The following is a 24,956-nucleotide window of genomic DNA, read 5'->3' on the forward strand; positions in this document are numbered from 1 at the left end:
CATTGCCCGTCCTAGACTTCGCCCCTACTTTGTGCGCGTAAACCTGTTGTACTCATAACCGCACCCTTGCTCATATGGTCTTTTACTTTTTTCGGTATCTTCTTCACGGGGAATCCTCACTGTTTTGCCCATCGGCCCTTTCTGCGCTGGTTGGGCTGCACAGATATTAACGAACTCGCTCGCGTTCTAGCCCTCACATGCGTCTAGTCTCCATAGGTAGGAGTACCGGCCATCTTGCGGATTCATAGGCCGCGACCAATGACGCACTCTCAGCAGATCCCGAGGCAGTGGCAGCGTGGGAAGGCATCATTGTCAGCCCACTGTGGCCATTAAACAATAGAACGCCTTGGCCATGGCCATGAAAGCGTTACTGGCATGGCCTACGCCAGGCGGTCGAAATGACGAGACAGCAAGGTTGGAAGGTCCGATCAAACCACCGACGCTAGGTGTCTCTGCCGTAACATCGCCCACAGAATCGTCATGAGGGAACGTAAACTTTACTCACCTCCACGTGTCCTTGCACACACTCGAATCCCCAGCAAAACAACCGTTTTCGCCCCCAGGCTTCGTGCTCGGATGCTGCGTGCACGCGGGAAGCATACATCCGGCAAGGAATGCTGTCCCTAGAGTAAAAGCCACAAATATTGTGCATCTCCGCCCAAGCTCTGAGAAGCCTCACTTTGCAACCCAACGCCTTAGATAACGCCATAGTACAGTAGTAGCCCAACAATTCCCCCACCCACATGCTAGGTACATGTAGAACAAGGCTGGCACGCCGTTATACCCGTCAGACAGTAGAAGGAATGGAGCACAAGAAGAGAACAAGATCCAGTTCCGGCACACACAAGTCACTTTGTGAATATACCCACTGCGACTGTTTTCCCCTGTCAATCAGACCCCTAGTCCGCGCAACCTCAAGTCACACAGCAGACCACCTGCAGTACAGGGACATCGCAATCTAGATCTCCCATACCGTACTGTACATGACGGCGACAATCATCCGCGTCATCCGCTCGCATGCCTTTCTCACTTTTGCCCATGATGGACTGTGCGTTTCCCACTCTGTCCTCGCTGCAAAAATGCCGCGGTGGCGGTTCTCGCTGCATTCAGCATGTTTTTTAAGTGGGGATGGCAGGGGTCCGCGGAAGGGAGCGGGCTGCGCGCTAACACCCGTGTTTGCAACGAGTAATGGTGTCATACTAAACGCGATGGTGAGATGACCACATGCAAGTGCCGGTGTCTAAATTTTCCTTTTGGCGTTAAGCGGTGTGTACGATCCATGGACAGCTTCCTGCTCCCAATTAGGAGGTTAAAGCCGAAAAAGCGTTGCAGATAGTCGTGTAATAGGGGGGAACAGGGGTTCATGGCGTTGTATTTGTTGTCGTTACCACGAGTGTTGCCCGGTTTGCTTTTACCGAGGCTGCCTAACACAACCTTGGAATCGACATGTACAGTTCTATCATGTCGCTCATCGAACCTTGAAGCCACCTCGTCCTACTAATCAACTTTGCCGATCCTCAGCACCGGTTTCCAGTGAATCTTGGAACTTCCAATCACTTATTTAGTGCGGTTGCTGTACCCGGCCATGCACAGAAACGCGACTCGCCCACGGCAGTTTCCGCTATACATGCAGCTTTCCTGCCAGCTTATTTTTCCCATCTTGAGGTGGCTTGGATAGGAAGGTTCGCTCCCGAGATTCAATCGCAATCGCAAGACTGGTTATGACTATTGCTCGGACACTCTTAGACTATGGGTTCCTTTTGTCCTATTCGAGATCAGAGCATTTCTGCAGAGGCATGTCCAGAACGCGATCATTACCACATAAGCTTCCGTCAAGCTCACAGCCAAGGTCACTTTGTGGGCTCGATGCTCTGGTCAATAGTGGTACGCTCCACTCAGACTTTCCTCTATGTCATTTGTCCGGTTCTTGACCGATGAGTCCAGCTCCGAGATCGCTTCTCTTATGTTTTGTCCTTGCTTTACGTTTAGGCTTGTATTACGTTTAGACTATTATGAAGACCTGTAGGCTTGGTACCTGATCAACTAGGTGATGGTCGAGACTCTTGCAAGGCCGTTGACGGGCCCCTGTATAGAGCTGGATGTCCACTATCACGTGCCGTCGTGTCTTAGTCGCGCTCCCGGTAGCTTGCGTCGTCGCGTCTAGCATCTTTCCAATATAGTCTCATGAAGCCTCTATGTTCATAAGTAAAATTGGAACAGGGACAGTGTTTCGCGGTGAGTTTACTCGAGATAGAGCACATGCATGCGAGACTGGTTGAAGTTACCCTTGCTCGATCACGACGTTGGCTACGACAATGTCAAATGAGAGGCGGCGGATTGCTGCCATTTCCTAGTACTGCCATTGCCTGAATAGTACATGGCGCTTGCCAGATGGAATTATGCCGGATTTAGCAGTGTGCACTATCATCACTTACCCCTCAGCAACGTCATATCTCGACCTTTCGAGTGTACATCGCATGCTCTTTTGTACGGCGAACTTATCATCGCATATCTCGAATACTACGATCACAGCCGATCTCAAGGTAGATACAGCCGTAGACCTTAGAGCCCTCGAATTCGGCAAGCAGGTAGTCGTTTCCCTGTCGAGACAAGAACCATTCACCATGTCCACTCCCGACCTACCAACCAAGATGTGGGCAGCGCAAGTTGTCGAGTTCAACTCACCGTACAAAGTTCACCAAATCCCCCTTCCGTCAGACCTTGCACCGAAAGACCTCCTAATTAAAGTCGCCGTCGCATCACTTTGCCACACAGACTCCATGGTCTCTGCTGGCAACATGGGCACACCCCTTCCCTGCACAGCTTCTCATGAAGGCGCCGGTACCATCGTAGCCATGGGTTCTTCCGTAAAGGACTTCGCGGTAGGCGACAGGGTCATGGCAGGACTGTTATACCATGCATGTGGGACCTGCGCTGAATGTCAAGGCCCCTCGGCTTGTCCGCAATACTGCCAGAAGACTGGTGGTTTCCTGGGTGTGACAAACCACGGCTTTTTCGCTCAATACGCGAAAATTGATGCGGAGCAAACTGCAAAGTTACCTGACAAGGTGTCTTTCGAGACTGCTGCTCCGCTGGCTTGTGCGGGTATCACTATCTACCGTGGCATTGTCTTGTCTGCCGTGAAAAAAGGAGAATGGATAGCCATTGTAGGTAGTGGAGGTGGCCTAGGTCATCTCGGCGTGCAGTTTGCAAGGGCAATGGGGTTGAACGTTATTGGTATCGATGCGCGAGATGAAGGTTTGGAACTCACGCGGCATTGTGGTGCAGATGTTATCATTGATGCTAGAACAAGCAGAGAGGATATCATCAAAGCTGTACATGCTTGTACGAACAATGAAGGTGCGACGGCTACTTTGAACGTAAGCGATGCTTCCTCGGCGGCGGCCACGGCATGTGCTATCACCAAAATGCATGGCACTATGATTCAGATTGCGCAACCGGATGACGTGGTAATCCCGTATCATGAGCTCATCTTTCGCGATATCAGGGTCAGAGGGTCGGTCATCTCTACTGTAGGTGAGGCGCGCGATATGTTGAAACTGGTTGCAGAGCATGGTATTACAGTGCAGACGAATCCGTTTCAGGGGTTAAGTGAGATTGAGAAGTTGGTTGAGTTAGCGCATGGAGGCAAAATGAAGGGAAAGGGTGTTATTATCATGGACCAGAAGCAGGTATAGGTTGGAGCAGAATAGATGATACATGACTACAATACGCCGGCAGTAGAACTAGCAAGATATATCTGGTGCATGCAGAAGTACTGATTCCAAGCAAGTCTCATTGAACACCATGGACCGAAACCTACATCGTTGTTTGTTTTAGTAACACAGTAAAGTAACATCATGCAAGTATCTTAGGGTATGGTCCTGTTAGGTACCGCTTTGAAGAATTCCGGTGTGTATCATCCTTTGTGCTGGGGACGTAGCAATACTACAACAGCCGGTCTAGAAAACATACGTTAAATGGCCATGCAGTGTGCTAGCATCGTAAGATCAAATTTGAGTTCAGATTAAACAGACGCGATTATACTACAATTCTATAAACCTACACACTAACCCAAAACTCGTCCAGCAGTGGAAGCTGTGCTCCTGTCCTTAGTCTCTACCTTCCTCAACCCCTTGCCAGCAGCAATCTCGCCAAGCAACGCTCCACGGTTCGGCATTCCACCTGGAGCCTTCATGCTAGGCATTGGGGGTGGCGGAGGTGCAGAACCACCTGGTGGCGGTGGTGGGCCCGGCGGCGGCGGAGGCGCACCGCTCGTAGGCATGGGAGGAGGTGGTGGGATACCAACGGGCGGTGATGTCACAGCTGGACTCTCAGCACGCGGGCTCTTGTTGTCCATGGAGGAAAGTGGACGTGGTGGTGCCATGGTACCGAACAACATGGAAGCCAACTGCTTGGCGCCACCTTGGGGTGCCTCATCATCGTCGGATGAGTCGTCGTCGTCTGAGTCGACGACAGACCAGTCATCATCGTCTTGTCTTAGTCTGCGCGCTGAAGGTTGAGCAGGCTCATTGAACGTAGGCGCAGCAGCCTTGTTGGCTTGCTCTTGAGTGAGACGGTGGAAAGGGTTCGTGGACACCTCGCTTGTGTTGCTCGGTGGGGGCGGAGGTGTCGAGACAGTGCTGTTCTCCTGGTTCGACATTGCCATCTTCTTCAAGAATGGGTTCTTGGTCTCAGTGTCGCCTAAGCCAGGGTGAGGACTAGTCACCGAAGACGCAGGCGGGCTGGCGATGGACGATGGTGGTGTGTTGTGCGAAATTTGGGGGATTGGTGGTGCTTGTGGAGGTGCAGTATCACGCGGCAACTCTTGACTGGCGGTGGGTGTAGTGTCCTGAGGCGTGATGTTCTGCGGGCCATCGTCATCCGAGGACTCGTCGTCGTCGAGTGCCTCAAGCTGCATCTGCAGCTGACGTTCGCGCTCACGAGCAGCTTCGATCTCAGCGCGCTGGGCGGCCAGTCGAGTTTCCTTCTCCTTGGCATCTTTGGAAGCAGCTTCTCTGCGCTTCTTCTCTTCGGCCTTCTTGAGCTTGCCTTGTTGAACTTGCTCTTCCAGGGCACGAAGCCTAGCCTGAGCGGATTCGCGCTCCTTGGCAAGTTCATCCTCTTGTCTACGCTCCTCGTCCCTAGTGTTTATTAGTATAGACGTAGAGGATAGATCGATGTATACATACTCCATGCGCCTTGTCTCAGCTTCTTGTGCTTCCTGCTGCTCGCGAAGAGCCTTCTCAGCCATGTCATTCTCTGCTCTCTTCGACTCTGCTTCCGCTTGTTGCACATCATGCTGCGCAACATCTGTCTTGTTCTTACGCGAAGCTGGGGGTGGCGGTGCGGGCTTCTTGCCGCTGCTCTTAGTCGGAGCAGGTGGTGCTGCGGACTCGTCATTGAGACGTCTTTGACGCTCTTCTTCGCGGCGCGCATCTTCCTCTTCAGCCTGACGCAGCTTCTCTTCACGTTCTTTCTTCTCACGATCGGCACGCTGTTGAGGTGTCTCGCCAGCTTTGACAGGAGCTTTGATACCCAAGGCAGCTAGGCGCTCGGCCATGCGTTGCTCAGCTTGTTGCTTGATGAATGCCGCACGTTCTTCTGGAGTCTTGTATGCCGAGTATGACCCACCGCCGGGTGTAGTTGTTGATGCACGAGGAGGAGGGTCGACACGAGCAGCAGGGCTCTCATAGCGAGATGTTGCTGGCCGTCTCTCCTCTGAACGGGCCCTGTAGTTATCGCGAGATTTACTGTGCGAGCTTAGCAAGATGGTTGCCAAAGTTATCGGATAATACTTACTCGTCCTTGCGGATGCGCGAAGCCCGGCTGCTGCGCTGCAGATCAAAGATGAAGTCCTTAACGTCATCTTCCACACCTAGAGCCTCCTCCCACCTGCGTCGTTCATGCTCGCTTGTATTGTCATGCCCTCCTTCTTTCAAGCTCGACTCTAGGCCCCTAGTATATTCGTTCACACTGTCTTCAACATCACGGATCATGCGCTCATTGTTCTCCCTCTCTGCTCTGATGCGCGAGTTTTCCTTCTCCAAGCGCTCAGTTGCAGCGCCAGTGTCATCGCTAGCAGGAGCAGGCTTTCCGGTCAACGCAGCAGAGCGTGCTTGCATCATAGCCTTAGCGCGAGCTTTCAGACGGTCGGATTCAGTCACCGCACCACCAGGTCCAGTACCCACGATGGTAGATGCGGATCCAGGGTGTGCCTTGGCATCTTTGAGTCTGAACAGCTCAAGTTGAGCGTCTGCTATCTCACGCTCTGTTCTGCGAACATTGGACGCAAGTTCAGGCAAGCGATCAGTCAAGGTCTGTAGTTGGCGCTTCAGGGCACGACGTTCAGCATCCGAGTCAGACGATCTAAGTGAAGCCTTGGGATGGGCATCGATGTCTTCTTGTACCCTGCGGATGCGGCGGTAGAGATCCTCAGCTTCTCGGCGGTCTCGGCGATCCAGCGCATCGTCTTCATCGGCTGCGTTCTCGTCTTGTGTATCCATGGCATCCAACAAGATTTGCTTCTCTTTGACAGACTTTCTCAGCTGGTCAAGTGACATCTCGTCAGATCGCTCTGAAGAAGGAGAAGCCGGCTGCGCTGGTGAAGGCGAGCGACCGCCACCACCAAGACGATGTCTAGCGCTCGACTTGTATCCTACATTATCGTCGTTGTTACGAAAAACTGTAGCATCCTTTCGGCCACCGGCTTGCGGACTACCAGCGCGGAACGAGTGAGACTTTAGGTAGCTAACACCAGTGCGCTGAGGCTGAAGGAAAGCACCAGAGTTCTTCCTGTCCTCGGCATCTCCACGTAGCAAGTTCTTCATCGCACCAATAGAGTCATTGATGTTGCGCGTAGATGGTGGCACCAGCTCAGGAGGGAGACGAGCGGGGATGGGGTAGCCGTTGAGCTTACGGTAGATCAGATGCATGGCAACCGCGAATTGATCTAGGTCAAGACGACCTCTGTCAGCAGAGTCGGCGAGGGTCCAAATGCGCTCCAAATCTGGCTTGGGCAGTCCACTCTGTCCAAAAATTTCGAGGGCTTGCGCTCCACTGATGTAGCCCTTGGTCATGCCATCCCAGGCTCGGAAAGTATCATCATACAGCTTCTTCTCTCCTTTCGTAATGGCCCAGGGAATCGTGGCGTTACCAGTCAAACCGGCAGTCGTATGGTTACCACCCTCCCGGCCAGTCTGAGGCATCATTCGTTGCGCCAAAGCTTCAATGTTTGGCAATCCAGTGGCTGGGGTATTGGCTAGACCCCACTGACCTGGCATCCCGGTTGGCTGCGCATTGAGAGGTGCCATGCCGGTCTGATTAGGCGCGAGGTTTGAGCCAAAGCCGGTAGGCATCGGAGGCATCGGTGGACGTGGTCCATTATAGCCACCAGGAGCCTGTCCAAAGCCAGTGGGCTGCGGCTGCATACCAGTCGGTTGCTGTCCGAAACCTGTAGGTTGTGGCTGCATGCCCATTGACTGCTGTCCATATCCAGTCGGCTGCGTGACCAACGTATTCAACAATTGGCTGTTCGATGGCTGGGGCTGGGGCTGCTGGATTGTAGGAGGCTCGTTGAACTTCGGGGCATTGCTCGCCGGTGTTGGGCGGCTTGACGAATCGTCGCCGACTCCGAACGATATGATATCCACCATGCTAGAGACCTCGTTCTTGACTCGCTCGGGGAGGGAGTTGGGCAGGTCCTTGCCGGTCAACTTGAGATTGCAAAGGTACATGGCGAGCGCAAATTCGGGGAACAGGAGCTGGCCGGACTTGGTCGTATCCGACAAGGTCCTATGTTTGTTAGCACTGGATTATGCGTGCAAGTTGCTGAACGTACCAGATGTGGGAAAGCGCATCGCCAGATAGCTTGGAGCGCATCAAGAGGTCCCGCGCCTGGTCTCCGGACAAAGCCTGGGCATCCCCAACAGCCGACTTGAACAGCTGCTCGAACTTGGCCTGGTCTTGCGCCGTGATGAAGGACAGCCGTATGTTCGGGATCTTGGTCGTCTTGGCAGGAACGGGTGGTGGCACTGAAGACGCAGAGCTGCCGCGGAACGAATCAGCCATCTGCGCCGATGTCATGCCCGTGGGCTGCGGCCGTTGCGGTTGAGCAGGCGGTTGTTGCTGCTGCTGTTGCGGCGGCGGGCCAGTCTGGAAGGGCATCTGCTGGGGAGCCTGCTGCTGCTGCTGGAATTGCTGGTTCTGCTGCCCTGGGAAGCCTGTGTACTGCGGTTGCATGCCCGTTGGCTGCTGTCCGAAGCCCTGCGGCTGGCCCGGAAAGCCAGTAAACTGTGGTTGCATTGGAGCTCCTCCGAATCCCGTCGGCTGAGGTGCCAATCCACCCTGAAAGCCTCCAGGCTGCTGGAAGGGCTGCTGTTGCTGCTGCTGCCCATACTGAGGCTGCCCCGGTCGGGCACTGTTCCCACCCCCTAAGTACGAGTTGGACCCAGAGAACATGGCGGGCGAGTTATCGCGGGTCGATTAGAGCAGTGGAGATGCGCGCATGCGGTACAAGAACTAGAAAGATGTAAGGAGCGCGTACGGGCGGGAATGGCGAAAGGTGTAATGAGGGAGGTTGAGAGTCTGTGCTGCTCGCGCAGCCCTGGAGGTCCCAGGGTAAGTTCGCGCTAAGGTGCTTCAGTCGTCATCTTCGAGGACGCGCTTGCCTCGTCGGTAAGCACCAGGACCCGACATCCACTACTCTTACATCATCTTCATCATGTCGAACGCACAGAACGGCGCAGGTGCTGCATCGCATTCCGAGGCTGATCTTGCCCAAGTGAGTTTTGTGGCAATTGCTGTACTTTGGGAATTAACAGCTCGGGTAGGCGTTCAAGGAACTGCAGCGAGGCGAACAGACCGCAGCCGCCCTGGAGAGTCACCTCGATTCTATTGAAAAAAAGATTGAGGCACTCCTGGCGCAAGCCGAGAAGGCCGAGCAAGAGTTGAAAGATACTCCGGAAGATCCTGACAAGTCTTCCGGAACCGAAGAAAAGGGTTCCAAATAAGATCTACAAAGCCATGCGTCTGCTCTGCGATATGAACCATGTACACCCTGCACCAACTCTGGGTCGGATATATTGCAAGCACGCCGTGAATACTACGAGAATAACGACCGAGTACCCTCGTTCTCATGAGCATGATGGATGACACGAGCGAGGATGGATACAAGCATGATCAATGCGCTCTTAGCAGAATGGACATGTTGGAGTCTTAGCATTAAGGGGGCATAGCATGCGCTTGTACGTGCTCTTGGGTACCTGTTCACAAGCCACCGACAGTCGAGGGCTTTACTTCGGAACCCTCCATCTTAAAGACTTCATCCAAATGGAACACACCATTGCTGTCCTTCTCAACCACACCTACCTCGGTGATAATACCATCAATAAGTTCTGCAGGTGTGACGTCAAAAGCTGGGTTCCATACACCGATACCGTTGGCTGCAATACTGATAGTCTCAACAACACCAAGATCTAGCGTGACTCCATCGTGTCTCGGTCCTTTGACGAGCGTCACTTCCTTCCCTGGGCGTTCTTCGATGACGATGTCTGACCCCGATTTGGTCTTCAGGTCAATAGTAGTCCTCGGTGCTGCAACCAGGAACTTGACGCCGTGGTGCTTTGCAAGAATGGCTAATGAATAGGTTCCAATCTTGTTGGCAGTATCACCATTTGCGGCCACCCGGTCAGCACCAACCACGATACCCGCAATATTCTCGCTTCCACCCCGTAGTCGGAGTAGCGCTGCGGCCATGGAGTCTGTGATGAGAGTTGCCGGTATCTTGTCGTGGACCAGCTCAAATGCTGTCAGTCTGGAGCCTTGGTTGTATGGTCGCGTTTCAGAGCAGAAGGCGTGCTTCAACGATCCATTGGCATGTAGAGATCGGATCACTCCAAGCGCTGTACCATATCCTGCAGTTGCGAGGGATCTGTACGATTAGCAGTTGAAAATATCTGATGCAGAATCGTACACACCCGGTGTTGCAGTGTGTCATCATGCTCACAGGTCCCTGCTTTCCTGCCTCCGTATTTTTCATTATCCACTCCGCGCCATGCTTGCCGATATTCTCATTGTCGCTCACGTCGTCGACCAACATCTTCTCGGCAGCGGCAACATATGCTTCTCTCACGGCTTCTCCACTCGCTCCCTCACTCGCAGCAGCTTCCTCGGTAATTTTCCGAAGCTTGCCAGCTGCGTCTGCAAGGTTGACGGCAGTTGGTCTGCTCGTTACCAGGTAGTCCAGCTTTTCTGTAATGAAAATCTTGACCTCTTCTGCTACTGAAGAAAGCTTCGTGTTTGTGAGCTCAACTGCGAGAGCGAGAGCAGCGACTATGGCGATAGCTGGCGCTCCTCGCGTTCGCATATCCTTGATTGCGTGCCATGCATCAGTGCTGGAGTAGATGCCATCATATTCTTCAGCGTGGGGTAGTTTCAGCTGGTCGAGAATCTCGAGCTGGCCGCGCGAGTATTTGATAGCTTGGAGTACCATTTCGAAAAGTCGATAGTTTGGTGTATCACTCCAACGTGCCGCAAAAAATTAAATGCCAAGATGGTGAGCGTTGGGTTTCAATAGCCCCATCCCGCGGAGACCGCGGACATTGACGCTAGCACGTGGGAACGTCTGGGCCTAAACATGCGTGCGGCCCAAAGCAAGTTACACAGCATAATACAAACGAAGCATTTACGGTCTATAGCCTGGTATCAACCATCCGCTGCTCCGCCAAAGGTCGTAAGTTTTGACACCTCGGGATGACGGCACGCGATGACGAAATCAAGCCACGTGTGGCTCATTGCCAAGGCCGGGTTCAGCCACCAAGCAACGCACCTGCCGGTATAGGCGAGGCCGTCAACGGCCTCAGTGTTCGAGCCGGACAAACATGAACCGTCGAGTTTTCATTTCTGCTGTATAGCGAGTATCTTGGGCGATATCTGTATCAAAGGAGACGGAACAGACACTTTAGATGGAACCCTTCACTGCCACCTGAAAAGTGCAGCATCTCAGCCCTACAAGAGCCGCAGAAATAAAGGGTCCTAGTGTCAGGAACCCGACAGTGAATTGACCGCGGTAGCCCCATGACGACGCCAACACTCGGACCCCATGCCTGTACGCTACGCACTCAATTGACTCTCCCGTGCCTTTGCTTCGACCCCATTCTGTACAATACAAGAAGACATTGCTCCCTCTAGTTGTTCGCCCCATCAGGACTGTGTCGTCCAACCAAGACGTTTTCGGCAACCACGCCCGTTGCTAGTCACCCCGATAGGCGGAGAAAAAGACCCACATCCTCACTATTTATCTTTCCCAACACCACAAGCAGAGGCGGTCACCCAGCCAGAGAGACGTTCTGTGCACATGCGCATATCAGCCAATCGCCTTACCTCCCCGCGCCTTGCTGCACCCTCGTAATTTGGGCCCGATATCGATTGGAACGTCGAACGAGAGAGATCGCCACGCCTCGAACAGCCCCGCGCAGCTTCGCGCCAGACTTATATAACGATGCCCCGCATGCCGCGCTCGAACTCGAGCGTTGGGGTAAGCACAGCAGTTATGGCTTCACAAGAAGAGCCTATACAACCCACGTACCGAGGTTACGGCACAATCGCTCCCCAGAGACCTGCGCAACGCCAAAGACGTCACTCATGGCATACACGACCCTGCATGCAGGAAGCAGAGAACTTCCAGTTGTTGGTAAGTAAATCAGTACGTATGCGCTTACCATGTACTAACAAGTATGTAGCTTCGAAACTTCTTGGTCGAACTCAATTGCCGGATGGACTTCCTGGAAGACTATGGCCACCTCAAGTACGACGCCGGTGTCGAATACGCATACAACACCCTGCTTGCCGTTCGCGAATCCTGCTCGAAGATATCCGATGGCGCAATCGAGGCCGGACGACGACAGGCTTCCGTATTCGTCGAGACATTGGAGGGCCGTTACAAAGATGCGATGGAACGGAAAGAGACCCTAGGAGAGAAGGTCTTGGAAGGAATAGTGCTTATGGACAACTATCTGACCGAGTTTGAGACGCGCGCATACGCCATAAGAGACGGATCGATCGGTTCCTATGCACAGGAATTCTATGAGGAAGGTCGGAGAAAGATGGACGAGGGAATCGAGATCGCAAAGGGTGTTGTGGACGGTGGTCTAGACAAGGCACGACGCGCGCGTGAAACGATTGAACTCCGAGTTGAGCACGCCGTCCAACGGGCCTTAGAGCGAGCCAAAGCACACGGCCTGATACACTACGAGGATCTACCAGAGCCATGGCGAGTCAACCCACATATCCTCAAGGGCTACCGTTTTCAAGAAGGAAAGTGGGCTTGCGTTCGATCCATTTTCGGCCTCCACAACGAGCTAATCAATATCTGGACACATCTCCTCGGATTCATCATGGTTCTTGCCATTGCCTTCTACTTCTACCCTTCGAGTGCCAACTTCAGCATGTCGACCAAGGCCGACATCTTCATAGCGGCAGTTTTCTTCTTTGCGGCATGCAAATGCCTGGCTTGTTCGACCATTTGGCACACGATGAACAGCATATCACACCAAACATTGCTTGAACGCTTCGCCTGTGTAGATTACACTGGTATCTCTTTACTCGTCGCCGCATCTATCATGACGACTGAATACGCCGCATTCTACTGCGAACCCGTCTCCCGCTGGTCATACATGTGCATAACAGCACTTCTCGGCGTTGGCGGCGTTATTCTACCCTGGCATCCGACCTTCAATCGAGCGGACATGGCCTGGCTCCGCGTTCTCTTCTACTGCTCCCTCGCCCTGACTGGCTTCCTGCCCTTTGGCCAGCTCGCGTATACCCGTGGCGTCGCATGGGCACAGTACTTCTACGCGCCCGTCACTAAGAGTTTGCTCGTGTACGTTACCGGTGCATTGTTGTATGCGAGCAAGACGCCCGAACGCTTCTTTCCTGGCTTCTTCGATTACGTAGGCTGCTCCCACAACATCTGGCATGTTGCTGTGCTGGGAGGTATCATCTTCCACTACATGGCCATGCAGACTATGTTCACGCAGGCTCTTACTCGGGCCCAGACAAGCTGTTCCGTGTACTGAGAGCGCTGTTCTCTTCTACACCTTTATCCTTCACTGTTCTACATCTTCATCACTTTTCATCTTCGTTTGGAGCGTTCGGCATTGTTGAGCGAGTAGGGTGCTTTCGCATTGGGCAGGCGTCCGGTTCGTAGATGTCATGGATTGCTGGACAGAAAACCAGTGCTCGGCCGGTGGTAGCTGTGCTGAGCGCTGTGTTTGACGCTCATATAGAATGTCTGTAGCTGCGAGATCCTGCATTTTAAATTGTTCATACCAAGCTTTCACTCGTCGTACATGCAAATGAACCTAAACATCAAAAGGTTCCGGATTGCTTGTAAAACCACATGTGAGCTGATGATTCATTCTTTCTTTCGATGATTGTGGAAATACTTGTTGAGATAGCATCGACTGCTTGGTATGACCTGAACGCCTTTCGCTATGCATATAACCCATTTTGGCCCTATTCGCATTATCCTTGTCCCCAGCTTAATGGCTATCAGGCACGTCTGGCAACCTCTCGATAACGTATTTGCCCTTTGCAACGCTAACAATCGGCACACCAGGAATCTTCCTTATGCGCCTCTTGAGATCCCTATCGTTTGTCGCGACCAGGTAGATTCTGTGTTTCTGGACCCTGTCCACAATACAATCATCGGCGTAAGTGCCCTTGTGTTCGCACTTGAGGCGCTGCCATCTCTCGTCGCGAGCGATCCTGAGCGCAATACGGTATTTTGGGCCGAGTTTCTCGAGCTCAGCCATAACGCAGGTCGTGATAATTGGAGTGGCCTTGGCGTAGAGAAGATCCATGAGGGCCTTGTCGAGTTCGAGCTTGGCGTGCACCGTGTGAGAGAGGAAGTTGGTGTCCACGAGGACGGAGTAGGGCGGGCCGAGGGCAGTGTTGGCTTGGAAGAAGAGGGCCGAGGAGACTTGTGGGCTGTAAAGTGTCAGTCGTGCCTGCTCTTTACTCGAATCGAAATCCGAGATACATACATTTCTCGCTTTGCCTTGTTTTCATCCTCCTTCTTCTTTGCTTCTATCTCACCAGCCATTTGATTCTTCTTACTGCAGTATGATCAGCTCTTACGTCGCAAACAGCAGTGGGGCGCGTTGTCGCATACAGTCGAGCATCTCGTTGACCTGATAGTGTTAACAGAAGCTCATCTAGACATGACGCCACACATACCAACGATCCTCTTCGTCTGCGCAAACTTGCGCGTTCTCTTCGCGACACCCATGGTTGCACGCGGTCCTGGGACCCTCGTCGGCGAGCTTCAGTCGTCTATGAAGCTCCTTGTGTTTCGCTACGTTTCTAGCGATGTAGCGTTGGAGGGTGAAAGTAATGGCTCGCGCAGTCGTCAGGATCGCAGTCGTGTGGTGCTGGTGGATTGTTCGCAAACCACTTTTTGCTATCGATAAGGGCGGCAGCTTTTTGATGCCAAGAGAATGAGGCCGTCGGAGGGTCGAGGCGCCGATTGGTGGGCTTGACAGAGGAAAAGAGCTCGACGCTAAGCCCTAAGCACTCGAATCACGCAGGTCCCAGAATAGAAGCGACGTTCCTGGGTTGGGATCTGTCATCGTTGGCCCTGCATACCGATGTTTTTCCTGCATCCCTGAGCCAGACAACCAGTGCAGACGTCAACAGCCGTTTGCTTCCAGGCCTGGCACGCGGATTGTTCCATCATCGCGCAAAGCAACCTGCTTCTAATTATTGTCTCTTTCGATAAAATTCCTATCGCTAGTCTACATCGAATACGGCCAGACATCACGCGAACTGGGCGCTCAGACTACGCGTATTGCCAGCGGGTCCACGACTCCGCCCCTTGTTACCCTGACCCCGTCTTGCACTCCACCATCAGCCTTTCCTCTCGTTCCCCGTCACTCGTTTCGGCGCTTCTCTGTCCTATCGATATCACCTGCGATTGCGTCTTCCTCTCCTTGCTTTTCCTTCACCAATCGAGTCTTGAAATACGCCTGCTGGACTGCGAGCCTTGACCACGCCATCTCCTGAACCCACTCGGCCCCTTCCGCACACTGCCCATCGGCGACCCTACCTCCGCACACACCTATACACAACAACCCACGATGCGACCCTTTGTGGGCCTCGCAGGCCTGCTGCTCGTTGTCGCTCCTACCGTACTCGCTCAAATCGAGAACGCACCCGACCTATCCACTGTCACGCAACCAGGAGGCGACGCAGCGACAAACACAGCCGAGACCTCCGCCGCCGAGACATCACAAGCAGCGACTTCAGAAGCTGCAACCACATCGCAAGTCGCCACCTCCGAGACCACCGAGGCCGCAACAACAGGAGATACGCCCTCTAGTACGGCTGCCCAGACAGGGTCTACGAGTGTGTTCAATCTTGTAGGTGCGCCAACACTAGCCGGTATCGGTATCCCGGATGTCAAAGTCCCAGACACAGCCGGTGCTGCCTTTATGCAAAAGTCCGATCTTCCAGATGGAACCGTCTTCATCTGCGTCGGTGCCATTCTCGCCTTCTTCGGTGCGGCGGTGTTGGCGTGGCGCGGTCTCGTTGCGTGGTCGTTGCATCGTTCTGTCAAGCGGGCGGCCATGGCTCAGAACATGGCTGATATCAAGGCCATGTCAGCAGTGCCTGGTAAGAAGCGGGGAATGTACAATGTGGTCGGAGCGAGTTCGACCATGTCTCTGGATCACCTAAACGCCGCCCCCATTGGCAAGTCGTCGAAAGCTTTCGCTGGTGCGCCTGCAGCACAGAAATCGGCATCGTCCTTGTTCTTCTCTCCAACTGCAGGTGGCGCCGCCGGTTTGCGGGATTCTGTAGCGGCCCGATCTTCTACCTATCTTCCTGCAGGATACTACGCATCTGGTAACGCAGCCCCTGCTGCTGGATCACCACAGATGCACATCGGAGGCCAGAACCCCAATAATCTTTCAGCGCTCTCCCTCTCCACCCCAGGAAACCGATTTAGCGCAAGATCCGGTATGTCACCACCGGAATCGCCATCACTGCCACCGTCACGCGGGGGATATGCTCGCGCGCCACCATCACGAGACGGCTTATCTGTATACAACCGTAACAGCGTTGCAACTCTCGGCCAACCCGGTAATACGAGAAGCATCTACGGTCAAGACGGCCACGCCGTAAGCCAGTTGTCGCTGAATGTACCTGGCGGCACAAATGTCCCTGGCGGCCGGACTCCCAGTGGTTATCTAGACGATCTGTTCGAGAACCACGGCAACGGATCAAGAGAACGATTCTAGTTGGATCTCGAACAGCAGCCTGCAAAACAGCGTACTGTGAGCGTGGGAAGTAGTACGCTCAAGAAGAGTCCGTTTGGCGTATACCGGTTCGCGTATGCGTCGGAGGTGGAACGCGCTAGAGCAGTGTCTGCAAGCACTTTGTCCATGATAGAAGATTATTACCGTGTGTGAGCAGGCGAGGAAAGAGGAAGTGAAAAAGAGAAAGAGGTTCTTGTTTATGTTTTGCTTGCATGCATGCGTGCGGGTCTCCTTGCTTTCGGGTTCACTGCTTGGCTTGTGATACCATCTCATGCAGGTTGCTTTTTCGTCACTTGCTCTGACTGTGGTACCGGCTTCGGGTTTGGGGGGACTGTCCGAGTCTGCCATCTTCAAGCGTTCTTATTACTATTGTTGTCACGTTTCTCTTATGATCGTAGGGAAGTATCCATGGATGCTCGTTAATCATGTTGGCGTTTAGTCGGCGTTTGAAAAGAGTGGGGGGAGTTTCTGTTCTTGTACGTTTAGCATGTGTGCGCATCGCAGGGTCGTTTGAGCTCGAGGTACTGCCTGTAGATTTACATACTAGTCCCATAATGAACCGTTGTCAAAGAGCGAGTTGCGGACTTGTTGTTCCTTCGAACTTGGTGAAAGTGGTGGCAGGAAACTTGGAAGCGGCGTGTACTACAGTCGGTGCTGGTAGCGCTGGAGCTATGTACTCCGCACACTAATGCTTCTTTGATTAGCATGTAGGCCTGCGGTTGGTTTGCAGATGCACTCATGACGAGTAGAAAAGATCTCGGCGACACAGGGCATTTGGTGCGAGTGCTCAAAGCTCTTCGCATTGCGTGGCTCATATTGTAGTCTATCTCTGTATCTTACACGCACATGCATAGTCCAGTACCCTTTTTGTCTACCAACAACCAAACATAGATGCTAAACTTTTGTAACATTACAGCATATGCTATGTCGCACGCAAGCAGTTACCTTGCCTTCTTGGCCATGGCCTTGCGTTTCCTTGCCTCGCCGTTAAGGTTGGGCGCGGTGGCATTCTGGATGGCGGCCTCCTCCTCGGTTAGATTAGAGGTCTCAAGCAATGGAGCGTCAATCATCTCTTTCTTTCCAAGGACACGTCCGACTGACTGGTTGTAAGCAAACTTGGGCAGCTTGAACAGGAGGGTGTCGTAGATAGTAGGCTTAGGCTCCTCATCAGGCTGTATGCTATTAGCTTATTGAATGTCTCGAAGAGTTGAATGTACGTACGTCGACCAAGTATTCACCCTTCATACCATCCTCGTTCTCAATTTCCAAGAAAACATTACCAACGGAATCAACGACCAAGACTTTGCCGTTCTCAGCGACGATGCGCTTCTTGGCTCCTTGAGGACCAGAGATGACCTCTGCCTCAACGGGGGTGCTGATGCCATCGGCGCGGGCCTTTTTCACAGCTTGCGCCTTCTTTGGCTTGCGAGCGTCCTTCTCCATAGCGCGCCTCTCGCGACGGTTGCGTGGGGCTAGCTCCTCTGGTGTATCCTCGGCAGAATCCTTCTCGAACTGTTCGGCGTTGACAGGTGCGGCGGTATCGTCGACTCCAGGGATGCCCTGAAGACCACTCTCATCACCCCAGGCAGTCTTGCGTGCCTGGCGAATGTACCTCTCAGCAAACTCCCTGCGACGCTTCCATGACATCAACAGAGCGAAGTAGTGGAAGCCTCCACCGAACACAGCGAGTAGACCGACAATGACTGAGCCAAGGCCAGGACGGAAGCGCTCATAGTAGTAGCCAGAGCCCCTCCATGCTGGGAAGCCGTTCCTCAGGAAGTGGTCGTAGCGCTCGCGCTCGGCGCCCTTGAGCATCTTTCCAACGACGGAAAGACGCTGGTAGGCGGCGGTGACTTTCTTCAAGTGTGCCTCAATTTCCTTGTTGGTTGGCTTCTTCTTGTTGTTCTTCTTAGCATAGTTGGCAACAAAGACCTTGCGGGCCTTGTCCGGGTGAAGTTCGCGCGACTTCTTGCGGAGGGCTTGGGTCAATTGGTCTTGGGAGGCGCTGGGCTTGACACCGAGGAGATCGTAGAAGGTGACATTGGCGCCGTCTGCTTTGGCCACTTCGTCACGGATACGGAAGATTTCGTGGTCTGCCGGAAGCTGTCAGCAAGTAGCTCGTAGCTGGAGCTGGGGAAAGGCATGTGGGGAAGGCGCATATGTGGCCGCAAGCATGCAATGGAAGACGAGACACGACAGGAGAAGCTACGCACCCTCTTTGGTCCAGGCAGCGGCGAATGCTGCAAAGAGGCACAAGACCAATGCGAGCAACGCGTGAGATCTCATGGCTGGGGTTGATCCGGGAGGTTGCCTGGAAAGTTGGCGGGTCTTGGAGCAAAGTGATAGGGAGGCTGCAGGCCTGTGCAGCCAGATGTTCTAGTGCCGTGAGCCCGCTGTAGAGACGGAACGTGGCCCGATCGGTCTGACCGCTACAAATGAGACACAATGGTAGCAGGCTCAAGAGATAAAGTGAAGCCTTTCCCGGTGCTCTTGCTATCCGCTTTCACCCCAAGCTGCCGAGTTCGAAACAAAAAATGTGGCCTCTCCAGGACTTGCATGTGAGATTCGGCTAAGGGGATCAGGGCTGACGGTTTGAGCGCTCTGTGGCTGTGTTGTATGGGCAGGCACGACCCTGAACTACGGGATTCGCGGCAAGGGCCAACAAAAGTTCCAATACGGACAGCGACACGCAACCCTCTCCTCCCACACCACTTCCATTTCACCTACGCTCACTTCAGCCGCGTCAGCTTATTCACTCTCTCGCGAATCTTTCCCCCAACGTAAGGCAGCCATCCACTATAAACACTACAACCTCATTCCTGGCAAGAGGACACATCTCCAGCCTTCCCTCGATCTCTTCACCACTATCAGCGCCTGAACTGACCATGACTTCCCCCAAAGATCTTGAAGAACAACAGCAGACCCTCATTACCCCCGACCAACGCCAGCAAGCATCACCCGCCCCTCAACCCACAGCCAACACACCATCCGTCATGTCGCGCTTCAGCATTCCCATCGATGCCCTGACATCCAGGATGAACCTCGGTGGACGTTTCGACGGTCTGCGCAACACTTCCGTCTCCTCTCGGTTCGCCAATCTGCGACCCATCTCCGAGTTCTTCGACTTCAAGCGTGTTTCTAAGCCCGCCAACTTTAGCGAGGTACAGAGCAGGGTCAACTACAACTTGGGCTACTTTTCGAGCAACTATGCCGCTGTTTTCGTCATGCTCAGCATCTACAGTCTGCTCACCAACTTGATGCTTCTCTTCGTCATCTGCCTCGTAGTTGGTGGCATGTTCGGAATCGGCAAACTAGAGGGAAATGATCTCCAGCTCGGTAGCTGGCGTGCCACTACCTCTCAGCTGTACACTACGCTTTTCGTCATTGCAATTCCTCTTGGACTCTGGGCCTCGCCCTTTACTACAGTTCTCTGGCTGATTGGCGCAACTGGTGTCACAGTTGTGGGCCATGCTGCATTCATGGACAAGCCCATCGAGTCAGCTTTTTCCGAGGAGGCGGTCTAGGTGGTCGGCCGCGAACTCCTTACGCTATGCCCCCATGGGGAAGACCACCAGGGGGCTCGTCGGGTGTGGGGAGATATTACGAGGGAGTGCAAGACGACGTTCATAGGTTTCAAGAATTGGATAGTGAAGACGAGAAGGGTGGCGTTGAATTAAGTCAGGCGTTCCAACCGGCCTTAAATGGCAAGAGCATCAATCCAGATGAACTATACTTTAATGATATGGATATTAGAGCATGGGAGCGAAGGACATCGGCTTTGGGTGAGGCAGCATATCGGCCAGACCATCAGGATGGTTATCTTGACGATATGGGCAACAATGTCAATTCCGCTGAACACGAAGAAGTACTTTTCCGACGAGTACTCGATAAAATTCGGATAGCAAGAGCGGCAGGAAATACAGACGTATCGTTGAGCCCAGAGGAGCTAGACGCGTATCACTCAAGACTTTATGGCCCAAGATCGACCGCAGTTCGCCCTGAACCCCAGTCTCGACCAAGCAATACTTCTTCACACGATGCCGCAAGTATGATCAGCGTTGATACGACTAGCAAGCACGGCAGTTCCTCCAGGTCGAAGAAGAACCAGCAGCGGAGTTCCATCTTCGGGTCAAAGTCGAAGAAGGAGAAGTCTAGCAGTCACAAACGTACATCCACTACAGATAGTCGTGCATCGCCACCAGGCTTCGTTATACCTGGCCCGGACGGGCAGCCTATGTATGCACCCATCAATGCCTACCAGGGTAACCTGGATCGTGAACGGGAGCCTTTAAGTCCCGCGTCCCGTTCCGCATCTGATACTAGTCATCATACTCCCCCGCTTTCGCATGCCAGTTTCTCTCGGGACATGTTGGGCGCCTTTCCAGAATCCGAGTATGATTACCGCCCGGCTACCCCTCCACGGCAAGGTCGTTCTATATCCTCTCGGCAAGCTGCTTACGAGGCTGATCTTCCACAAGGCACACGCACAAGATCGTCTTCCATCCAGTCTGCTGGACTTGTGCCGTTTCCTGTGGAGCCTTATCAGTACCATACTTTCAGTCCGGCGTCTTCTTCCTCAACAGCTTCGCCTCAACCACAGTATACACGGAGAGTGAGTTCGGGTGTATCTGAGGCCAGCTATACATCGGTCCCGCGACGTGTTCCTGTTCCCGCTCCTGCGTCAGTGACGCTTCAGCGAGCAGCACCTGTGGCGGCCAGTCATGTTGGCCAGTCGGACCCAGCTTTGTCACCTTCAGCATCAAGTTCTGCTATTCCAGTTCAAGCTCAGGAAGCTACGAGAGCCAGTGGCGGTGGACATGGAGAAAGACGGCGGAAGAGTGGTAAAAGTAGGAAGAAAGGATAAAGCATCGTGCTCTAATCGATCATGACAGATATCCCTTGCTCTTGATTTTGGTAATTGTGATCCAATCGATTATTGCTTTCGTAGACATTGCATGAGATACAGGGCGTAAAAGACGGCCACGTATGTGGTGGACCCTTGGTTATTCTGTTGTACTGATACATATATGTATTGTTTTCTCCACTGATGTGTGTTGTTCGATAACAGTCATTCGATCTGACTCTCAATCCGTCAAACGTGGCTCGACCGGGGAAAAAGGGTATGCAGGAACGGGTCGGCCGACTTAATCCAGACCTTAGCACGTTTTGTTGAATGCCATATTGCGTGTGCTGCATCTGCATCTTGCAGCTGCATCTGGGTCTCGAACATTTCCAACGGTCTTGCAGGCACTTATGCCACAGGGGTGCGCGCACAAACGACCGTTGCACAAGGAGAATTCTGTCCGCAACCATGTCAAGAATCTCGGAGCAGTATCAGATATCAATCGATATTGATGTAAGAAATTCAACGTCCATTTGCGTAGCATCCTTCTCGCGTAAAGACGAATAACCTACGTGATTTTCATGGTTCACGCACATCATCGTGCACTGCACAAGTGCCATCTGGGTCGGCATAAATCGAGGTGGCGGTACCTGCAGGGCTACGCAGTCCGCCCAACCACCAAAGAGCGGTCTGGTAGCTGCGACGATCACTCCTCTCAGCTCCACAAGTTCGCGCACATCTTTAAGCTGGCCAAAGTTCCTTCCTTCACCAGCAAGCCCGCCGCATTCCCCAACCGTGCCATATTTTGTGGTCTTTCTACCCGTTGACGTGTTCCCTACTAGTCATTTCTATATTCTGTTTCGCGCACGGTGGCCAGTGTTGTCATAGCAGTTTGAGAGTTGGGTTGCGCGCTCCGATCTAGTTGATTGGTAGGGCGTCATCAGGCAACGCAGGGCAAGGAAGCAGGGAAAACCTCTGTAAATGAGGCGAAGAGGAGGCGATTGAAGCCCAAGAGACCCACTCCCTTCACCGGACTTTTGTTGCGACAGCTCTTCTAGACCCTGGACGTCGTTGCGCTGGCACAAGACTCACAGTCATAGTCATTGTTGTCGACAAACCTCATCCACACGCAAATACCATATCAACGTACTTTGCGCTGAATGCGCTGGGCGTCCAAGTACACATTACACCATCGCATCCCGACATCTGTCGTTCGCGCACATACATCGCGATCAACAAACAACCCCAGGGGATCGTCAATACCACTTACAGCCTCACTCCTCCCAAAACCAACTCTACTCATATCATCTTCCGACGCCACACAAACAAACACCATGGGTAGCAGTTGGAACCCCTTTTCCACGGGCTCGCCCTCACGACGCTCATCATCCTACCGCCCCGGCTACGCTTCCTCGTCCTACTCTTCATCATCGCGCCACCACAGCTCAACATCGCGGTACAAGCGCTCACCCCGCGACTCGTACATGCAACACCTCTACAAAAAACTACAACATTTTCTCCGAGAAATCTGGCGCTACGCTCAACGCCATCCCTACAAAGTCTTCTTCATGGTCATCATGCCGCTCGTCTCTGGCGGTGTCCTCCATAAACTTGCTCGCCAGTTCGGTGTCAACCTACCCGAGATGGGTGGACAGGGAGCAAGAGGCGGGTACTCGGGCTCCGGTCACCACAGCAGCAGTGGAGGTGCCAGTGGCGGCTACTATGGTAGTCAGGGATATGGCATGGAAAGCAGCCGAAGCGGCCCGAGTAATGGTGGCGGAGGCATGATGGCGGGACTTGGCAATATCGACATGCAGAGTGTAGCAGGCGGAATCGGTGGGCTGGCTAACTTGGCGAGTATGGCAAGCAAGTTCATGTAAAGCGGAAGGGAGGCTGACGCCTCTTTCTTCTAGGAACGGTTGAGAATATCTTTACTATCACGAGGGTCGTGGGGAATCTCACAGGGAGTAGGAATGATTGGTGACATGAGGAGATGAGGAAGAGGTGGGATCTTGGTTGTCACACCTGGTAAAAGGCGGCATTTTTGTTTTGTTGTGGCACGACGTTACGACAGCATGAGGAGAAGCGTGTGTTGGCATTCCCACCACGCTTTCTCCTCTTTTTATCTTGGGCCTTTCATGTTATTTATTAGAGATATCCCTCCTTTGCGTAGGCTTAGACCTACATGGCGTTCAGATGCAGATACAAACATACTTTCTTCATAGGTCTCTATTCACTTTATAAGCATGAGAATCAGTGACAACACGAAGTTTATGTGTCATAAATAGTTCTCGTTTTAAGCAAAAGGTGAAAAGTTACCAAAGAAACTCTCAAGGATATCGTCAGTCATACAGCCCATGTAAACCCATCGCTTCATGCCTCCCCTTTTCTTGATGCCCCATCAACCAGACACGACATTAGCAAAAACCTTAGCCGCGAGCCCGCTCAGCAACCTCGCCTTGTCTGCCTGCGGCATCTCCTGGAAAACCGCATAAACACTCTTCCCCTTTGTATCTCTTACGGCTCCTAGCCTGTTTCCAGCAACAGCGCCAGCGACCATGCCAGGGAAGTTTGCTACAATAAAACCCATGGCGCCTCCACTCAGACCACCCACAATACTCCAGAACTTGCCCGTAGGATGCGCATCCTGATCTGCCATGCCCTCTTCCCGTAACATCTCCTCAAAGATACCGCCAAACTGCTCTTCAGAGAAGCGGTTGTGCGATTCTTCTGTGTTGCCGGCTGGAGCGCTGCCGAAGCCGAATGCGGACCACGGGAAGCCTTGGGCAAAACCTGCGCCTGCGCCTGCATTGTTGGGAATTTCCTCGTCAAACTCCTCGTCTGGTGTTGCGGTGCTGCCTGTGAAGCTATTGTAGGTACGTGCAGCGTCATAGTCGCGGCGTCGCGTGGGGTCCGATAACGTGTAGTAGGCGTCGTTGATTTGCTGGAAGCGCTTCGTACGACTCGCGCGCTCAGGAGAATCAGATGGAACACGATCGGGGTGGTGTTTTAGCGCTGCCCTGTGGAGTATTTTAGGGTTTGTGCAAAGAAGTTTGTAAGGAGGGGTGAGGTGCACTTCTTGTAGGCATCACGGATTTGTTGCTGAGTCGCCTTTGAGTCAACTTCTAGAACCTTGTCTGTGGTATTGTATGAGCTTGGAACCAAGGGCCGCGAAGCTATGCGCGCCTACAATAGTCTGCTGGAGGAGCTGCTCGAAGTTAGTTGAAGTTAGATTACCAGGCTGCTATGTATCTCACCCATGGTGCTGGCTGATCTGGAAGGCTTGATATGTTGCTTGAAGAGCTATTATGGTCGAATTGAGGACTGAGTAGGTGACTAAATCAAGAAGCAAGATTTGGACAAGTGAGGAGGCAGGTTGATACGAAGAGTGGTGGGTGGTTCAGGGTCAGGTACGCGGCTCAGAGCAATGACGTAGACGCGAGAGGTCTAGCCACAGTGGCTTCACGTTTGCACGTGAACACAGCTTATCTGTGTGCCCCAAAACATTTGAATTTCGACAGCCATACATGGCTTGTCGCCAAGTTCTGGATTGTAATGCCCCGGGTCCAGACGTCGGATAGATTGAAAGTACATACGCAGTAAGAAAATTGAGCCAACTCTTGCAACGAGTGAAAGCAGAGCATACAAGTCGACTTGCTTAGGTTTGAGCCAGTGCAGATTTCAGTTCGTAAAGGTGTAGAATGAGATAATAATTAATGTAAAGGTGATGCAGCGCACCTCCTTGCTAGGTATCATACAGCAAACCTTACCTACACTCTCGTCGGTCTTACTACCAC

At 53.0% G+C, this 24,956-nt stretch overlaps 12 protein-coding genes across 12 annotated transcripts; 7 read left to right on the top strand and 5 right to left on the bottom strand.

Annotated features, from left to right (window-relative positions):
• Positions 1–2,624: 2,624 nt before the first annotated feature.
• Positions 2,625–3,698, top strand: CC77DRAFT_1061011 (GroES-like protein; the record flags this gene model as incomplete). Its single annotated transcript, XM_018528379.1, has 1 exon — positions 2,625–3,698. One exon carries the CDS (start codon positions 2,625–2,627, stop codon positions 3,696–3,698), a length of 1,074 nt encoding a protein of 357 aa, XP_018386745.1.
• A 301-nt stretch (positions 3,699–3,999) lies between these two features.
• On the bottom strand, positions 4,000–8,583 carry CC77DRAFT_1049878 (hypothetical protein). Its single transcript, XM_018527592.1, has 4 exons — positions 7,841–8,583; positions 5,803–7,794; positions 5,193–5,753; positions 4,000–5,144 (listed from the first exon to the last, which is right to left on the bottom strand). Exons 1-4 carry the CDS (start codon positions 8,458–8,460, stop codon positions 4,070–4,072), a joined length of 4,248 nt encoding a protein of 1,415 aa, XP_018386746.1. The 5' UTR covers positions 8,461–8,583; the 3' UTR covers positions 4,000–4,069.
• A 139-nt stretch (positions 8,584–8,722) lies between these two features.
• CC77DRAFT_1061013 (hypothetical protein) lies at positions 8,723–9,011 on the top strand (the record flags this gene model as incomplete). Its single annotated transcript, XM_018528380.1, has 2 exons — positions 8,723–8,782; positions 8,832–9,011. The coding sequence occupies 2 exons, from the start codon at positions 8,723–8,725 to the stop codon at positions 9,009–9,011; spliced, it is 240 nt and encodes a 79-aa protein (XP_018386747.1).
• Positions 9,012–9,158: 147 nt separating this feature from the next.
• Positions 9,159–10,838, bottom strand: CC77DRAFT_1020120 (Methylthioribose-1-phosphate isomerase). The gene is made up of 2 exons (XM_018524981.1): positions 9,978–10,838; positions 9,159–9,931 (listed from the first exon to the last, which is right to left on the bottom strand). The coding sequence occupies exons 1-2, from the start codon at positions 10,490–10,492 to the stop codon at positions 9,268–9,270; spliced, it is 1,179 nt and encodes a 392-aa protein (XP_018386748.1). The 5' UTR covers positions 10,493–10,838; the 3' UTR covers positions 9,159–9,267.
• Positions 10,839–11,509: 671 nt separating this feature from the next.
• On the top strand, positions 11,510–13,076 carry CC77DRAFT_934843 (HlyIII-domain-containing protein; the record flags this gene model as incomplete). Its single annotated transcript, XM_018534399.1, has 2 exons — positions 11,510–11,692; positions 11,742–13,076. The coding sequence occupies 2 exons, from the start codon at positions 11,510–11,512 to the stop codon at positions 13,074–13,076; spliced, it is 1,518 nt and encodes a 505-aa protein (XP_018386749.1).
• A 327-nt stretch (positions 13,077–13,403) lies between these two features.
• On the bottom strand, positions 13,404–14,485 carry CC77DRAFT_868309 (Fcf1-domain-containing protein). Its single transcript, XM_018533485.1, has 4 exons — positions 14,239–14,485; positions 14,174–14,192; positions 14,046–14,117; positions 13,404–13,989 (listed from the first exon to the last, which is right to left on the bottom strand). The coding sequence occupies exons 1-4, from the start codon at positions 14,288–14,290 to the stop codon at positions 13,542–13,544; spliced, it is 591 nt and encodes a 196-aa protein (XP_018386750.1). The 5' UTR covers positions 14,291–14,485; the 3' UTR covers positions 13,404–13,541.
• A 492-nt stretch (positions 14,486–14,977) lies between these two features.
• Positions 14,978–16,777, top strand: CC77DRAFT_868963 (hypothetical protein). Its single transcript, XM_018533487.1, has one exon. The coding sequence runs from the start codon at positions 15,138–15,140 to the stop codon at positions 16,296–16,298; it is 1,161 nt and encodes a 386-aa protein (XP_018386751.1). The 5' UTR covers positions 14,978–15,137; the 3' UTR covers positions 16,299–16,777.
• A 315-nt stretch (positions 16,778–17,092) lies between these two features.
• Positions 17,093–18,987, bottom strand: CC77DRAFT_1020123 (hypothetical protein). Its single transcript, XM_018524982.1, has 3 exons — positions 18,530–18,987; positions 17,538–18,409; positions 17,093–17,488 (listed from the first exon to the last, which is right to left on the bottom strand). Exons 1-3 carry the CDS (start codon positions 18,600–18,602, stop codon positions 17,258–17,260), a joined length of 1,176 nt encoding a protein of 391 aa, XP_018386752.1. The 5' UTR covers positions 18,603–18,987; the 3' UTR covers positions 17,093–17,257.
• Positions 18,988–19,309: 322 nt separating this feature from the next.
• CC77DRAFT_934137 (prenylated rab acceptor 1) lies at positions 19,310–19,840 on the top strand (the record flags this gene model as incomplete). The annotated part of the gene is made up of 1 exon (XM_018534366.1): positions 19,310–19,840. The coding sequence occupies one exon, from the start codon at positions 19,310–19,312 to the stop codon at positions 19,838–19,840; it is 531 nt and encodes a 176-aa protein (XP_018386753.1).
• Positions 19,841–19,866: 26 nt separating this feature from the next.
• CC77DRAFT_1061020 (hypothetical protein) lies at positions 19,867–21,180 on the top strand (the record flags this gene model as incomplete). The annotated part of the gene is made up of 1 exon (XM_018528381.1): positions 19,867–21,180. One exon carries the CDS (start codon positions 19,867–19,869, stop codon positions 21,178–21,180), a length of 1,314 nt encoding a protein of 437 aa, XP_018386754.1.
• Positions 21,181–21,859: 679 nt separating this feature from the next.
• Positions 21,860–23,417, top strand: CC77DRAFT_1040325 (hypothetical protein). Its single transcript, XM_018527200.1, has one exon. The coding sequence runs from the start codon at positions 22,320–22,322 to the stop codon at positions 23,037–23,039; it is 720 nt and encodes a 239-aa protein (XP_018386755.1). The 5' UTR covers positions 21,860–22,319; the 3' UTR covers positions 23,040–23,417.
• CC77DRAFT_1020126 (DnaJ-domain-containing protein) lies at positions 23,418–24,744 on the bottom strand. Its single transcript, XM_018524983.1, has 4 exons — positions 24,417–24,744; positions 24,350–24,367; positions 24,236–24,296; positions 23,418–24,179 (listed from the first exon to the last, which is right to left on the bottom strand). Exons 1-4 carry the CDS (start codon positions 24,418–24,420, stop codon positions 23,561–23,563), a joined length of 702 nt encoding a protein of 233 aa, XP_018386756.1. The 5' UTR covers positions 24,421–24,744; the 3' UTR covers positions 23,418–23,560.
• Between the last annotated feature and the right edge of the window lie 212 nt (positions 24,745–24,956).

The sequence above is a fragment of the Alternaria alternata genome (genome assembly GCF_001642055.1).
Source record: "Alternaria alternata strain SRC1lrK2f unplaced genomic scaffold CC77scaffold_9, whole genome shotgun sequence".
In the NCBI taxonomy this organism is placed as follows: domain Eukaryota; kingdom Fungi; phylum Ascomycota; class Dothideomycetes; order Pleosporales; family Pleosporaceae; genus Alternaria; species Alternaria alternata.

What these genes read in the sequence shown, in the direction of transcription:
- CC77DRAFT_1049878 (XM_018527592.1), bottom strand. Translation starts at nt 8,460, where the DNA reads ATGTTCTCTGGGTCCAACTCGTACTTAGGGGGTGGGAACAGTGCCCGA. An exon ending in GATGCGCTTTCCCACATCTG is followed by an intron (nt 7,795 to 7,840) that starts GTACGTTCAGCA and finishes TAACAAACATAG; the next exon opens with GACCTTGTCGGATACGACCA. An exon ending in GCTGAGACAAGGCGCATGGA is followed by an intron (nt 5,145 to 5,192) that starts GTATGTATACAT and finishes AATAAACACTAG; the next exon opens with GGACGAGGAGCGTAGACAAG.
- CC77DRAFT_1020120 (XM_018524981.1), bottom strand. Translation starts at nt 10,492, where the DNA reads ATGGTACTCCAAGCTATCAAATACTCGCGCGGCCAGCTCGAGATTCTC. An exon ending in ATGACACACTGCAACACCGG is followed by an intron (nt 9,932 to 9,977) that starts GTGTGTACGATT and finishes CTAATCGTACAG; the next exon opens with ATCCCTCGCAACTGCAGGAT.
- CC77DRAFT_868309 (XM_018533485.1), bottom strand. Translation starts at nt 14,290, where the DNA reads ATGGGTGTCGCGAAGAGAACGCGCAAGTTTGCGCAGACGAAGAGGATC. An exon ending in AACAAGGCAAAGCGAGAAAT is followed by an intron (nt 13,990 to 14,045) that starts GTATGTATCTCG and finishes GACACTTTACAG; the next exon opens with CCCACAAGTCTCCTCGGCCC.
- CC77DRAFT_868963 (XM_018533487.1), top strand. Translation starts at nt 15,138, where the DNA reads ATGCGACCCTTTGTGGGCCTCGCAGGCCTGCTGCTCGTTGTCGCTCCT.
- CC77DRAFT_1020123 (XM_018524982.1), bottom strand. Translation starts at nt 18,602, where the DNA reads ATGAGATCTCACGCGTTGCTCGCATTGGTCTTGTGCCTCTTTGCAGCA. An exon ending in CGCTGCCTGGACCAAAGAGG is followed by an intron (nt 18,410 to 18,529) that starts GTGCGTAGCTTC and finishes AGCTTCCGGCAG; the next exon opens with ACCACGAAATCTTCCGTATC. An exon ending in AGGGTGAATACTTGGTCGAC is followed by an intron (nt 17,489 to 17,537) that starts GTACGTACATTC and finishes AATAGCATACAG; the next exon opens with CCTGATGAGGAGCCTAAGCC.
- CC77DRAFT_1040325 (XM_018527200.1), top strand. Translation starts at nt 22,320, where the DNA reads ATGCGCTGGGCGTCCAAGTACACATTACACCATCGCATCCCGACATCT.
- CC77DRAFT_1020126 (XM_018524983.1), bottom strand. An exon ending in ATCCGTGATGCCTACAAGAA is followed by an intron (nt 24,180 to 24,235) that starts GTGCACCTCACC and finishes AATACTCCACAG; the next exon opens with GGCAGCGCTAAAACACCACC.